This window comes from Pleurodeles waltl, chromosome 11, assembly GCF_031143425.1.
Source record: "Pleurodeles waltl isolate 20211129_DDA chromosome 11, aPleWal1.hap1.20221129, whole genome shotgun sequence".
Taxonomy (NCBI): domain Eukaryota; kingdom Metazoa; phylum Chordata; class Amphibia; order Caudata; family Salamandridae; genus Pleurodeles; species Pleurodeles waltl.
The window spans coordinates 906,729,770-906,744,041 of record NC_090450.1 but is presented as its reverse complement, the minus strand read 5'-3'; the positions used below and the strand labels follow the sequence as shown (position 1 = coordinate 906,744,041).

The 14,272-nt window shown below is 44.8% G+C and overlaps 1 protein-coding gene across 4 annotated transcripts in view; it reads left to right on the top strand.

Annotated features, from left to right (window-relative positions):
- Positions 1-14,272, top strand: part of CUX2 (cut like homeobox 2) — a 661,979-nt gene that overhangs the window by 521,396 nt on the left and 126,311 nt on the right. For all 4 annotated transcript variants that reach the window (XM_069214853.1, XM_069214854.1, XM_069214855.1 and 1 more), the window contains one exon: positions 3,544-3,620. In XM_069214853.1, the coding sequence (XP_069070954.1) occupies positions 3,544-3,620 (77 nt within the window). The remainder of the gene's footprint in view (positions 1-3,543; positions 3,621-14,272) is intronic.

The following is a 14,272-nucleotide window of genomic DNA, read 5'->3' as shown; positions in this document are numbered from 1 at the left end:
ATCACTGTTGTTTTTGTTGTTACAATTACTGCACGAGGCTCCCACTGTTTGAATTTGTAGGAAACTTTTTAGCGCTCGAGCTTTTTCCAAACCAGGACCAAGCATGTGAGATTCTCCCTAGTGGAGCTCAGGAAGCAGTGGGAGTCTGACCTGCAAACAGTGATGCTCTTGTATTCAATCATGTTTAAAATATATATGAAAATCCCAACCAAGCAGACTCACGACCTTAGAAATGAAGGACAGTAAATCATTGTTTACAGCCTTCCTTTCTGAATACATTGTTTTTTGCTGACTTCCAAGACATGATTTTTGTAATGTTACAGGCGTACTAAAATGTGTACTTTATTAGTGATATAATTACTGCCAAATATACTATTTATTTTACCTGTAAATTATATCTTTCTTGTACGCCATTTTAGTACATCATATTAAAAAGTAACTATTTTTTACATAGCGCTTCATACAGCACTTGGCCGTTTCTGAATGCTTTAAATAAAAGGCTTTGGTATTACCCAGTTTAATAGCGCACATATTTTGAGTTCTGGTGGATGGAAGCCTTAGTTGGTACTGCAGATCACAGTAGATGTCAGTGGCGAATGTTTATGTACATTCTTAATTGCTGTCTCCTTTTATGAAGAAGTGAGAGGCGATAATAAGCAAGGAATCCACCTACCTTTACAAGTAGCCTGTGAGACTTTTTTCTTTACAGAAATCGAGCCAAAAAACAGTCATGTGACCAAACAAACAATGACTGACTTCATAAAATCCTTAGTGTTCTGAATCCAACAACCTAGCATAAAGTGATCACGAGGATGCTCTTCAGATCATACTCCAAAGTTGCACATAGAATCCAGTTTATGCAGAGAAGTTATACACTCTTTAACTGATTAATCTACGGGTGGCGGTCGCCACAAATCTCAATCTCAAGTGGGGGGGCGGGGCAAAAAAATAAAAAGTAAATAAAAAAACACACCTCTCCGCCGCCACCTTCCTCCTCTCCCGATCGTGTTGGTGTCCCAGGAGTCCCTGGGTCACCAGCACAAGCTCCCCATGCAATCCTGGCATGAGAGCAGCGTCAGGATTGGTCTGAGCGGCTTGTTATGCCGCTCAGGCCCTGCATGGGAGTCTGTGCTGTTTGTTGGGGAAACCTAAGTGCACATGCCAAACTGACATGCGCACTTAGATGCACTCACTTCAGCCCTCCTCTTCCCTCCCATGGCCAGCCCCTCCCCTCCCTGCACATGCTGGCTCAGAGCCAGCAGCTGAAAAATAAAATGATATTCAAATATTGTTTTATTTTTCAGTTGCTGACTCTGAGCCAGTGGGGCGATGCTCCTTTGCCATTGCAAAGGAGCCGCCCCCGTCATCTACCCTTTGCATTCTCTTCCCAAAATAATAGTGTTCCAAAATGGTACTCACCTTAGAAATATAATCAATGTTCAATTTCTTTATACAAACTTTAAATTCATTTAAGTTTGTTGCATCGTCATCAGATAATTCTGGTAAATGCTCAAATACCTCCTGCCCTCAGGTCCTAAACAGTGCATCAACAATGAGCACGAGTATTGTGAGATACCACACCACAAGTTCTCAAGCTGTTGAGGTACAGGCTCTTTTCCACTCATCGCCAATGTGAAGTCCGAGTTCAATAAATACAAGTCGATGAGAGGTCAAATATGAATTTATTTATACTTCAGAAATGGTTACAGTAAAGACCTCCTCCAGCCAATCAGTCTAACTACTGCTGTCCTGCTCTCTTGCATTTTAGAACCACCACAGCACATAGTAGTTCCACATTCTCTCCCAGACATCAGCTAGATACCACATGGACATTGCCAGCTACATGTCCTTGAACTGTTAAAAATTAAACAGGAATAAAACTGAGGTCATCTTCTTCAGCAAAGCCTCCAATATCTGGTTTTCCACCTGTTAGCCAGAAAACCTGGATGATAACCCTGTCATTTTTAAATCAGTCAGAAATATTTGAGAACTTTTTGCTCACAAGCTATGACCACTGAAATCAATCCAGTCTCAGCTGTTTGCTTTGCCACCCTTGAAATATTATGAAGAGTCTTTGCCTGGCCCCCCCCCCTTTTTTTTGCCTGGAAGAACATTATTCAGGTCTTCATCACCTTGAATTTGGTCTATGGGAATGCCCTCTCCATGGGCACAACACAACATCAGACCAGTCGTCTTTAGGTTGCCCAGAAGGATGCTGCTCAGTTTGTTCTCAGTCTACCAGATTGAATCCTCTTACCTGAAAATGTGCAGAGCCACACATTCGTTCCCCATGAAAAAACAAGTCATGTTTAAAGCTCTTTGTTTCTCTGACAAAGCTTTCCTTTCCTTGTCTCCTGATTATCTCATCAGGAAACTCTCCTTTTATCAACCCTCCCTTACGTTTCGCCTTGCCAGTCTTCTACAAGCCAGTATTCCCATTTGTGTCATGCAGGACCTATTCCTGGTTCCTTCTTAGTCCTGGCTGCAAAGTACTGGAACAGGCTTCCTCTTTCAATATGACATCTACCTTTTAACCCTGGTTTGACCTCGAAACATGGCTCAGCTCCAGGACGGCTTGTAGTAGGGTAGCGTTTGCTCTTTTTAAATCCACATAACTCAATGCCTGGAACCCAATAATCAGGGTATTAACTAAGGGTTGATACTGCACCACAGGAGCCAGTTGTCCCAAGAAGAGGCATTACATGTATAGACTGAGAGAAATCATTGTAGGAGAAAGGTCTTGTTGCAGTTGTGGAATGATGACATTTGTTTGTGCTCTGGAAGCTAGGAGGCCATATGTTTAATGTTTTACATCAACCGTCAATACAGAAATAAGGTGATTCTTTAAGTATGTACTATGAGAGTGCTTCATGTATGACACCTGAAAGTGTTGGATGTCTGATACTTGCCATGTGCTGATTACTCATATGCATGTCCTAAGTTGCGTGAGTCTGAGCATGGGTGTTTTGATACTGTAGCCCAGAGCAAGACGAAACGTAGTCACATGACTGTTTTACAATTTACTCTCCAAGGCATTGTCTGCTCACCTTCTCAAGGGTTTATCAGCTGGCACTCGAAGGGCAGACAGGGTTTCTCGTTTGCTGTGCCAAGAGTTTACCTGTCGCTCCTGTCAGACACCATCTGGCCCTCGAAGGCCAGGTGCTACTCCTCATGTTAACGATCAGCTTACACTCAAAGGCCATGTGTTTTTCTCATTTGTTGTGCCAAGAGTTTGCCAGTCCTTTATGTCAAAGGTTTAGGACATCTTGAGTATTTGTCAACTCAGGGTGATCTTCAGGACTCACCTCTTCATCTAGGCCTTTTCCTGAATTCTGTCTGTGTGTTGACTGTAGTTATTTATGTATGTGTGCTTTTTGAAGCATTTTGATATAATAAAGTGATGCGAATGATGGTTATGGTGCAGGTCTAGATGCTTAAAGGATCATTCAAAAATACTGTGACAATCGGCTCTTGGTTGAGTGCAAGTTCAAAACTCAAAACGTGGCAAAGGCCTAAAACCACCTTACTGTTCTTGCTTCACAGGGGACTACAGGAAGCACAAATCACTTTGGGTGCCCGTCTGGGAGAGGCAGAAGAAAAGATCAAGGTGTTACACTCAGGTATGTAGGGATTGGACATTACTGATACTCCGACCATGTGATCTCAGAAGAGCGAGCGTGCACAGCTTTTCCATGTTGTAGACTAGGATGTGGTGCTGTGATTGATTTCAGTCCTTGTGCGCATGTGTCAACATTTCTAGTACCAAGGGTGGGCCGCTATCATGTTTTATAACTGAAAATTTTCTCTTAAATCAGCTGTATGATGGCGTTAATATGTAGCACCCTGCTCAAAGTATTTTTGAGGAATACTCTGTCCAGGTGGGCATAGACTGAGCCACCTGCACAGAACATACAGTTCTTTAGCTTTTTTTAGTTGGATTTTGGGCAAAGGAAAGAATTTGGCGCCAGATGTACAAAGGTTTTTGCACGTCGCAAACAGCAAATGTTGTTGTTTGCGACGTACAAAAAGCACATCGCGATGCAAATTGCGACCCACCTCATTAATATTAATGAGGTGGGCCTTTGCGACCCCCCTGCGGATCGCAGATGGTGTCAAGGACACCATCCAACATTCTGAATTGAGACTCGCAATTTGCGGGTCACAATTCAGATTTTTTCTACATCTGGCCCCAAATTCGCTCTGTATTGTGTCGTTGGTCACCTTTATTACGAGCAGTGTTGCTTTAGAAATTCATTGTGAGGAAACTACTCAATAAGTTCAGACAATAAGAGCATTGGAACGGAGAGGAAACACTCACCTAGCCATGTCTTTAGCAAATTTGACTACAGTAACTCTCTACTATAGGTAACTCCCTTTATACTTTTAGCCCTCTTGGCAAAGGTCTACATGTTACTACTAGAACCCTCAAGAATCTCCCCAAACACACACTGACCCCACACTATCACCACCACGCCAGCTGCTTGTTAGCTAAGAGCAGAACTCTGTACAAGCTACTGATCCTGATCTTCAAAGCCATAATTGCCTCCTTCCATGAGTACCGCTCTTCAATCTTGAGGCGGTGAGTGCCTACTCACAACCTACACGCAACCAACAGAAACCTCCTCCCTACAACCAAATCTCCATACGCAGTATCTCACGTCTCCATTCACATACTTCAGACACTAAACCTCAACTCTCTTCCAGCTGAAACTGACTCGCTCCTGCTGCCTGTATCATTTAAAACTGTTCTCAAGGTAAACCTGATTTTGCAGAAATCATTGTACGCACTACTGTATCACTGGAAGAACGTAGATAGGCATATATGATAGATATCTGTATTTTCCTATATTGTTCACCATATCCAACCCCACCTCTGTGTACCCTTGCAAAATTGCTATGAGGTCCTATGTGCATTGTTCTGTTGCTGTCTTGTAAAAATAATCTTACACACTAACCTATTACTGTAAAGATGCAGAGATGCTTATCTGATGGATATATGTAATTTCCTATATTGTTCACCATTCACCACATCCAACCTCATTCTCTGTGTACCCATGCAAGACCGCTAAGAGATCCAGTGTGCCAAATTATGTTGCTGTGTACAGCATTTCTTGTTGCAGTGCTCTGTAGTGTACAAATAAATATGACACATGGCATCCTTACAGATGCTCACATATTATGGCTGCAGGTATTAGATCACCTTGTGTCACCTGGGACACCGCAATCCAGTCCTGGGCCTTCCTGGCACAAAACATTGCAATTTGTAGTCCAGTTGGTTTAGTTGATGTGAACTCAGACTGCACTCACTGAGTGATTGGTTGAAGGCATGCTGTAGAGGGGGAAATGGAGTCAGGTGGTAACTGTGAGCTTAATTGGAAGTGCTCCATCACAAATCACTGGCCCATGGGAAGGCGGCTCTTGTTCACTGACGACGCACAGATTATTCAAACGAGGAATTTAAAAAAAAGCCTGTGTCGCTCTTTGTGGACTTCAGAACAATACTTATGTTTTTTCCAGGTTTGTAGATAACTACATAATGTACTCCAGGGCTCTACCAGTGCTAGAGGCTGCCTGCCTCACTGTCTAGTGGAGATACCACAGGCGTTTCCCCCACTCATTATGGCATGCTCTTCTTCATATTAGCACATCCTGGTGATGTGAAATAACATCTAACAGCCGTATTACCCACTGAATGTGAACGGTGCAAGCAGTGAACAGGTGCAATGAACCTGACTGCAGAATGCAACAATCAGCAACTTGCATGATGCAGAGCCGTGCCTATTCCCTCATTTAAATAAATCTACAAGCCCTCCTTCAGACTACTTCAACTCTTATTTTGTTCAGAAAATTGATTGAAGTTTCTGAAAGTCATTGTTCCTCGGTTTGCTGCTGTTGACACAGCAATAAACAAAATGTTTATGACAGGGATATGGAGTAGACATAAGTAGCCTAATTTGCTGTGCTACTGACTTTGGACTCTTGGTACCTGTGCTATAATCCCAGCATCGGTACTTAATTGAAAACCATGTGATTTTGGGCAAATCACTTAGCATCTCTGTGCTTAAAATCTGTAAGTATGTGAAATGTAATTCAAAGATGGAAATCCCTGCTCTGCTCTTCAGACAGCAGGGCAAGGGCATATCTGTTAAAATATCAAAAAGCCTTGAGTTGGCTCTCCTCTTTCCAGAAACATAGGTCTATCAAATTTGCGAACCCCCTGGCTTTTTGGATGTCTTTTCTTTAAAACGTGGGGTCCCGCTGGGCTCTTCTTTGAGCCCTACACTTTGAACATTTACTTAAGCCCCTTGGCAGATATGGTCAAAGAATTTGGGGCGTCAGTTGTCTCCTATACAGACAACACCCAACTTGTCACCTCCCTTTCCCCAGAGAATGGCCCATATCAGCAAAGACTGGCCCCACGTTTAGAGAAAGTCGCTTGGTGGATGGCGAACCGCTCACTTAAACTCCATGGTGATAAAAGAGAAGTGATGATTTTAGGAAATAAGTCAGTTCTCCAAACCTCTATTAGATGGGCAAAGAGTTTGGGACCACCACCAACCCCCTCATCCTCCATAAAGAGTTTGGGTGTATGGTTGAACTGTGCACTATCCATGGAGGATCAAGCAAAAAAACTTGCTGCATCCTATTTTGGTATAATTAGAACCCTGCAGAAAATCTTTGATTTCCTACCCACTGATTCTAGAACAGTAGTGGTCCAAGCACTGATTCTTTCCCATTTAGACCACAGAAACGTCCTGTATTTGGGTTCACTCAAATACATCATCAAGAGACTTTAGCTGACCCAAATGTGGCAGCCAGGTTGATCCTTAAACTGCCCAAACATTCCTCTCCCAAAAATGTGCTGGCCTCCTTGCACTGGCTTCCTGTTAAAGAGAAAATGAAGTTCAAGGCACTTTGCTTGGTTCACAGAGGAATAGAACTTAAAGGGCCCTCGCTGATCATAGACTGTTTGGTACCGTACACTCCCTCAAGGACTTTAAGATCCTCAGATTCACAACTTCTAAAGGTTCCAAGAGTTCAGAAAGCTAGGTGGGGAGGCAGGCCTTTTTTCATATCTGACCCTAATGCTTTGGAACTCAATGCCCACTGATCTGAGAACTGAAAGGAACAAGTTACGTTTTTATAAAAATGCTTAAAGCCTGGCTGTATCCCCACTAGCCTATTTTCAGCTGCAGTTCGCTACTGCACGCGTTAGCTCACCTAGCACTGGAAAACCTTTGGGTAGCTACGCTTTATAAATCTGCATAGCATAGGATTATTCGTGGTATATGAACAGCTTGTGTCAGTAGAGGTAAAGAGATGGAGGTAGTACTGAACGGTTGCAAGACCTTGCGCAAATTAAGCAAAGCATACTGAACGTGACCCTAGAACAGGGAAAGCCTGTGACGCCACATGGCCATCCATATACAGCATGGCAACAGCGAAAGTATGATCAGTGAACCACATTACCACCTGTGATGCCCATGTTATCTGAACAGTGACCATACTGCACGAAGAGCATGTGACATCAGGCAGTCGTACTTGATACGTACAGCCTCTCAACAGTGACCCTACATCAGGAGGAGCCTGTGATGCTGTTGCTTGTCAGTGCCGCTGTGTGTGGGTAGGCATTTCTGTTGGGTGTCCCTGAAGATTTACTGAAAAGACTGGCCGGGGTCCAAAGAATGGAAGAGAAGCATGCACTCAACAAATCCAGGTATGACTCAGCTTCAAGTGCCTTAAGAGAGCTGCACTGGTTACCAGTCAAATAAAGAATAGTTTTTAAAGCAACGTGCATAGTCTGTAAAGCCGTAAATGGGACGGGTCCAACACTTTTAAAGAAGAAGTTCTGTTGATATAGGCCTCAGAGGCAGCTATGGTCTGCATCGGCAAATTTGGTATGTGTACCAAGTTTCAAGAAGGTGAGGTCCGGTGGAAGGTCTTTCCAGGTGAAGGCTGATCACCTGTGGAATAAACTCCCGCTCTTCCTCAGGAAGGATGGAAATTTGTACAGTTTCAGGAGGGATATAAAAACCTAGCTCTTCCCTAAGTTGTAGAAGGGCCGGGGGATTTTAGGAAACCAGGTTTTTGCTTTGTTCCATATGTTACGTGTAGTTTGTCAGCGCCATGATACCTTTGAGGTGAACCTTGCGCTCTATAAATGAGTGTTAATAATAATAATAATAATAATAATAAAGGTGGTTGTGCATTGCTCGCTAAACAGAGTCCCATTGTTGTGCCTGGAAATGAACAGTGTTCAGCATCTCCCTGGTTAACAAGTTGTATTTCAAGGACAAATTAGTAACAAATTGGGTGTTAAATGTGTGAATGTTTCAGTGCCATTTAGTAAGAGTTTGGAATCCAAAGTAATGCTGTTTTAGGCGATGAATGAGTTTTGTAAAAAAAAAAACACATTTGTATCACTTTTTAGAAGCTTTTTGGAGTAAGCTGTATTAAATTGTCTAATGTTGGGTTTTCCTGATCATTTTGCTAGCATTAAAAATTGACACCCACTTACAGCTAGGATATAATGACAGTAATTCTCTCAGTTTTTCTGGCGCAAGCACTTGACCTCAGGTCGCATGATTAATGATGTCATCAGAGTCCTGCCATGGCCAGTAGCCTTGTTATTCAGCTTCACCATGATAATAATATGTATCATGTACATCTTCCGAAAGGTACAGCCTATAGTGAAGGTGAGGTGCTATTTGTTTTATTGCTAACCTCAGGGACTTTTGCTCCTCACTAAACGTTTCTTGTGAATATTGTAGACGATTAGCAGAATTGATGATCCCTACTACCTTTGGCATGTAAACCCCATCTAGGATACATGACCATGATCGATTGCACCTTACCTATATTTCGACTGGATTCATTATCCCCAGAGATTAATTAGAATTTTATATACACTATCTCTACTACACTGTCTCAGCTGAAGCTGTTAAGGCCCTTTGTTATATTACCATTACTGTTTCAAAATATTATATTTTACCAACCAGGTGATATAGACCTAAAGGTCAAGCAGTGGTCTGCAGGGCTTGGTGTTCAATAGCATTTGTGCCCTGTCCATTATCCTTTATTATGAGTTCTGAAAACTTAACAAGGTCGGTAGTGTCAGGAATCAGTCCCAGACTCTGGTTCTCCAGCGTTCAGGCCTAAAGAATTGTATTCCCGGTCAGTTAGGACATTGTTTTCCAAAGGACCTAACCGGTTACAAAAGTGGCATAAACATACACAGATTTGGAAGCTCTGGAGAACGGATAGATGAAAATTGGGAAGACCCTTTATGGCTATGTCTGCAAAGCTCAGGTCTGAAGTGTCAGCTGTTAGTTTCACTTCTGGGCTATGAGCGACAGTGTCAGTTGAAAGGACGGCAAGGATGGAGTACTGTACTTCACAACAGAGGTTGCTGAGCTTTATCCACCTTTGACCCAGTTCATGCCGTTTTGGAGTTCCATCATGTTTTTTGTATTTTTCTCCTTCAACGGTTCCCTCTGTAGTTTTCTTCAGGGAGGCAGGGCTATAACAGTTTTCCTGCTCCCTGTGGTCTCCTGCAGGTCCTTGTGATTTAACATTTGGCGTTCCTCCACTGTGGATATTCTGTTACCGAGACATCTATGGAGACCGATGCACCCTTTCATTTCCTGGCTGTAAACTGGTAGTCGGGGCACTAGTTACAGAGCTATCCTTAACTTCATCCCGGTAAGCACCATATTAAGTCTCAGCTGTAGCTTGAACAGGCCGGTTAAAGACCTGCTTCTAATGTATTGTGTGCTTTTTGGTGTAGAAACCCAAAGGTCTAGCAACTCTTTGTGAAGTGTTGAGCACCATTACCATCTGGACCTTTTCTATCTCTCGCTCTCCCCCCGACTCGTCTTTTCCCCATGGTAGAATTATCTCCAGGGGTATTTTTCCTCCCTCTGAGAATGTATTGTCTTAGTAAGGGAGGCGGATTCCCACCACTCCCGAGCAATCACAAACAGTCTGAGGCCCTCATTCCAACCCTGGCGGTCATGGACTGCCAGGGTGGAGGGACACGGAAGCACCGCCAACAGGCTGGCGGTGCTTCCAGGGCCATTCTGACCGCGGCGGTAAAGCCGCGGTCAGAAAAGGGGATCCGGCGGTTTCCCGGCGGTTTTCCCCTGGCCCGGTGAATCCTCCGCAGCGCCGCCATGGGGATTCCGACCCCCTTCCAGACAGCCTGTTTCTGGTGGTTTACACTGCCAGAAACAGGATGGCGGGAACGGGTGACGTGGGGCCCCTGGGGGCCCCTGCACTGCCCATGCCACTGGCATGGGCAGTGCTGGGGCCCCCTAACAGGGCCCCATAAAGATTTTCACTGTCTGCTTTGCAGACAGTGAAAATCGCGACGGGTGCAACTGCACCCGTCGCACCCCTGCAACTCTGCCGGCTCCATTCGGAGCCGGCTTCCTTGTTGCAGGGCCTTTCCCGCTGGGCCGGCGGGCGCTCTTTTGGCGGTCGCCCGCCGGCCCAGCGGGAAAGCCAGAATGGCATCCGCGGTCTTCTGACCGCGGAGCGGCCATTTGGCGGTTCCCACCAGGCGGGCGGCTCCCGCCGCCCGCCAGGGTCAAAATGAGGCCCTGAGTTCTGAAAGTTTGCCACGCACCATCTTAGTTGTTCTCATGCAGTAGGAGGTGAATCCACCTCAGCCAGTGGTGCAAGCTACTAGTAAAATCCAAGATGAATTAAAGATGGCCAGTCAAGAAAGGGCATCTTTGTTAGACTGTATTACACAGTATGGCACCAAGAGCCACCCTAAGCTCCCTGACCAGTGGTACCATTACCACTCCTACTTCTTCCACAGTTTCCATAAATCTAAATTTGTTGAGCTTTATAGGAAGTAGTTTTAGGAGTTCAGGATTTAGCACTAATACAGTTGTGCCTTCCTTAAGAAGTATTCAAGTGATCTTCATACATTTCTGGCCTAATGTAACGTCCATTCTCCAGTATTGAATCTTTCATAGATTCATATGTTTGAATAATTCCCCGTCGTTGAGATGGGAGTCCCCGGTAACTTAAAAAAGCAGTATATATTACTATCATGGGCTATAATGGAAATGAAAAGGTCAGTTCAATAGCCTATCCATGTTCTTTTTTTAAAAAGTACCAAACGTGAACTATAACTTATTAAGTTACCCGGGACTCCCATCTCGACAACGGAGAATGATTCAAGCATGTGAAACTATGAAAGATACCAATACTGGAGAACTGCAGTTGCAGGTAAGTAACTTATTTTCTTTTCTAGTTCTCCCACAAGTATTTATATCTGATCAAGCTAAGTCCTGTTTATGCTATCGTATCTCTCAAAAGAAGCGTTGGCATGGGCTACCGCGTTAAAGAAAAATTTCATGGCCACACTTGGTAAGAGAGAAACCAAGCTGGATACTCATGAAGGGTTAGTAAACATCAAACAACGCCCTAAATATGTGTTTCATGTATCTGTTTTTTAAACAACTGTTGACGGAGGTTGCCTCGACGGACGAGGCAGCATCTGCTGCCATCTATTATGGTCGTGAAGAAACAAAAGATTCCCTCGCACCAGTGGTAAATTGCCCTGATTCTCTGAATTACTTGATTGATTTAGTATTGCAGATTTATTCACAACAGAAATGGCATCGTTTAGAGTAACGCCTCCATTTTTTCAGACTAAGTCCTAAGATTCTAGTCCTACTTCTCCTCCTCAGACATCTGGGAACAAACCCATGCAGACGTGTAATATGAGAAGGCCTCCGACCTCTGATGAGAGACTGAACACAAAAAGAATTATGTCTCTATTGTGGGGAAGCCAGGTAATTCCTATGTACCAGCCCAAAAAACCTGGTAAACTCTTTGTCTCAACCGTGAGTGACAAACCCAGGTAAAACCCTAGTGTAAATAAGGGGTTTGCCTCTTCCAAAACTCATTAATGTGTGAAGGTAGAACTAATGGCTCCATCAGAGCCTGTAAAGTTGTGGACTTTACTTCATTGTAGGGCCTCTTGTTGCTTCATGGATATCACATTTCAACAGACTAAGATGATTCCCTGTGACAAGAAGGCAGTATCAATCAGGATTAATTAATCAGGATTCTAAAAGCACGACTAATCACTTGTGAGGGTATCCATGTCCTGCAAGCTATCTGCTTCCAGGGGGTTCAGTTGAACAACAAGGTCTTGAGTCCTTTCCTGAATTCCTGAAGAGAAGCTGAGGTCCTGAGGTCCATGGGAATGTTGTTCCAGGCCTTTGCAGCGCCGTGGGATAAGGAGCATCCTCCACTGTTGCTTTGGTAGATGCAGAAGGGTGTGTGCGAGGGAGAGGGAGGTGAAGCGCATGAGTCAGGGGAGTGGTGGAAGTTCATGCATTGTGTGATGTAAGCTGGTCTTGATTGTGGAGGGCTTTGTAGGTGTGGATCAACATCTTTGACATCTCTTTGGAATGGGGAGCCAGTGGAGGCTCCTGAGATGGGGGGTGATGTAGGTCCGCTTGGGGAGGTTGATGAGAAGTCTGGCCACTGCATTCTGTATGGTCTGCAGTCTCTTCAGTAGGTGCTTGGAGATCCCTTTGTAAAGTGAGTTTCCATGGTCCAGCCGGCTGGTGATATGGGCTTGAATGACCATTCATCTGGTGTTGATGGGGAGCCATCTGAAGATCTTATGGAGCATGCAAAGACTGAGGAAACTGCATTGATCTAGCTCTTCATGGTGAGTTTGTTGTCCAAGATAATGCTGAGCTTGCGGAGTTGGCCTGTGGGTGTTGGAGAGGGTTGTACTTCAGAAGGTCACAATACGTTTTTTCATGGAAAGGTGTTGTTCCCGAAGATCAGTACTTCTGTTCTTTCTGTGTTAAGTTTTAGAAAGCTGTGCTTCATCCTGCCGGGGATGCTTGTCATGTGACTGTAGAAGCTGGCCTTTGATGTGGAGGGGTTTTCTGATAGCAAGAGAATGAGATGGGTGTAGTCTGCATGGATATGTGTAGTCCGTGGGTTTTCACGGCGTTGGCCAGGGGGGTCATGTAGGTGTTGAACAGTGTGGGATTGAGAGATGATCCTTGGGGAACTCCACAGGTGATGTTCTTAGGTTCTGAGATGAACAGTGGAATGCAAATTCTCATGGTTCTTCCGGTGAGGAAAGAGGCGATCCATTTGAGGGCGTCTTTTTGAATTCCAATGTGATTAAGCCTCTTGATGAGGGTGTGGTGGGATACGGTGTCAAACGCTGCTGAGAGGTCTAGGAGGATCGAGGCCTCTATTTGTCCCTGGTCCAGGACGGGTCTGATGCCATCATTGGCAGCAAGCAGGGTGGTTTTGGTGCTGTGGCTGGAGCGGAATCCAGATTGGGAGGGGTTCGGAAGATTGTTGTTCTCCAGGTAATAGTGAGTTGGTGGTTGATGACCCCTCAGTGACTTTGCCGAGGAAGGAGAGTAGAGAGTAGACGGATAGGCAGGTACTTCTTGAGTTCAGTGAAGTCTCAGAGGGTTCTGTGACAAGGGGTTTGACTTCTGCTTGTTTCCGGTCTTTGGGGAATATGGCTGAGGTGATGAATGCATTGAAGATGGTGGTGAGCCCCTTGTGATTGCTTGGTCCCGAGATTGAATATGTGGTCCGAGGAAGCTCCAGAGTGGACGGATTTCATGATGGCAGCAGTGTCTTGTGTGGTGAGCTGGTCCCAGGTGGTGAGCAGGGGTTCAGGGTTTGCCTCAGCAGATGTGACGTGGCTGAGGGTGATACAGCGGTGGTTTGGGGTTCTGTGTTTTGTAGATTGTGGAGATCTTGTTGTGGAGGAAGTCTGCAAGGGTATGACAGATTTCTTGAGAAGGAGGGATGATGCTCTTGGTGGCCGTGGGCTAGGAGAACTCTCTGACGATGCTGAAGACTTCTTTGGTATGGTTAGCACTGTCTTAGATGCGGTAGGTAAAGGCGCTCCTTTTTGTCTCCTTCCTTTTCTAGTCGCTTGCAGTAGTGTTTTGCGACTCAGTTCCATGGAGTACCAGGTGGCCTGCTTGGTGGATTGCTTGGGTTTGGTGGATTTGACAGGGTCTATTCTGTCGACGGAATCGGTGATCCAGGCGGAGAAGTTCTTGACAGCCTGTCCAAGGTTGATTGAAGTGTCAGGGTGGGATGTGTAGAGGGCGTCAGTCCACTGGCTCTCAGATACTTTGTTGCAGCAGTAATGTGGAGTGCTGTGGGGCTTGATGGTGGTGCCTGGGGATCCTGTGAAGGTGAAGTGGATGACGTTGTGTTCTGTCCAGGTGAGCTGGGTGACGTGGCTATTCCT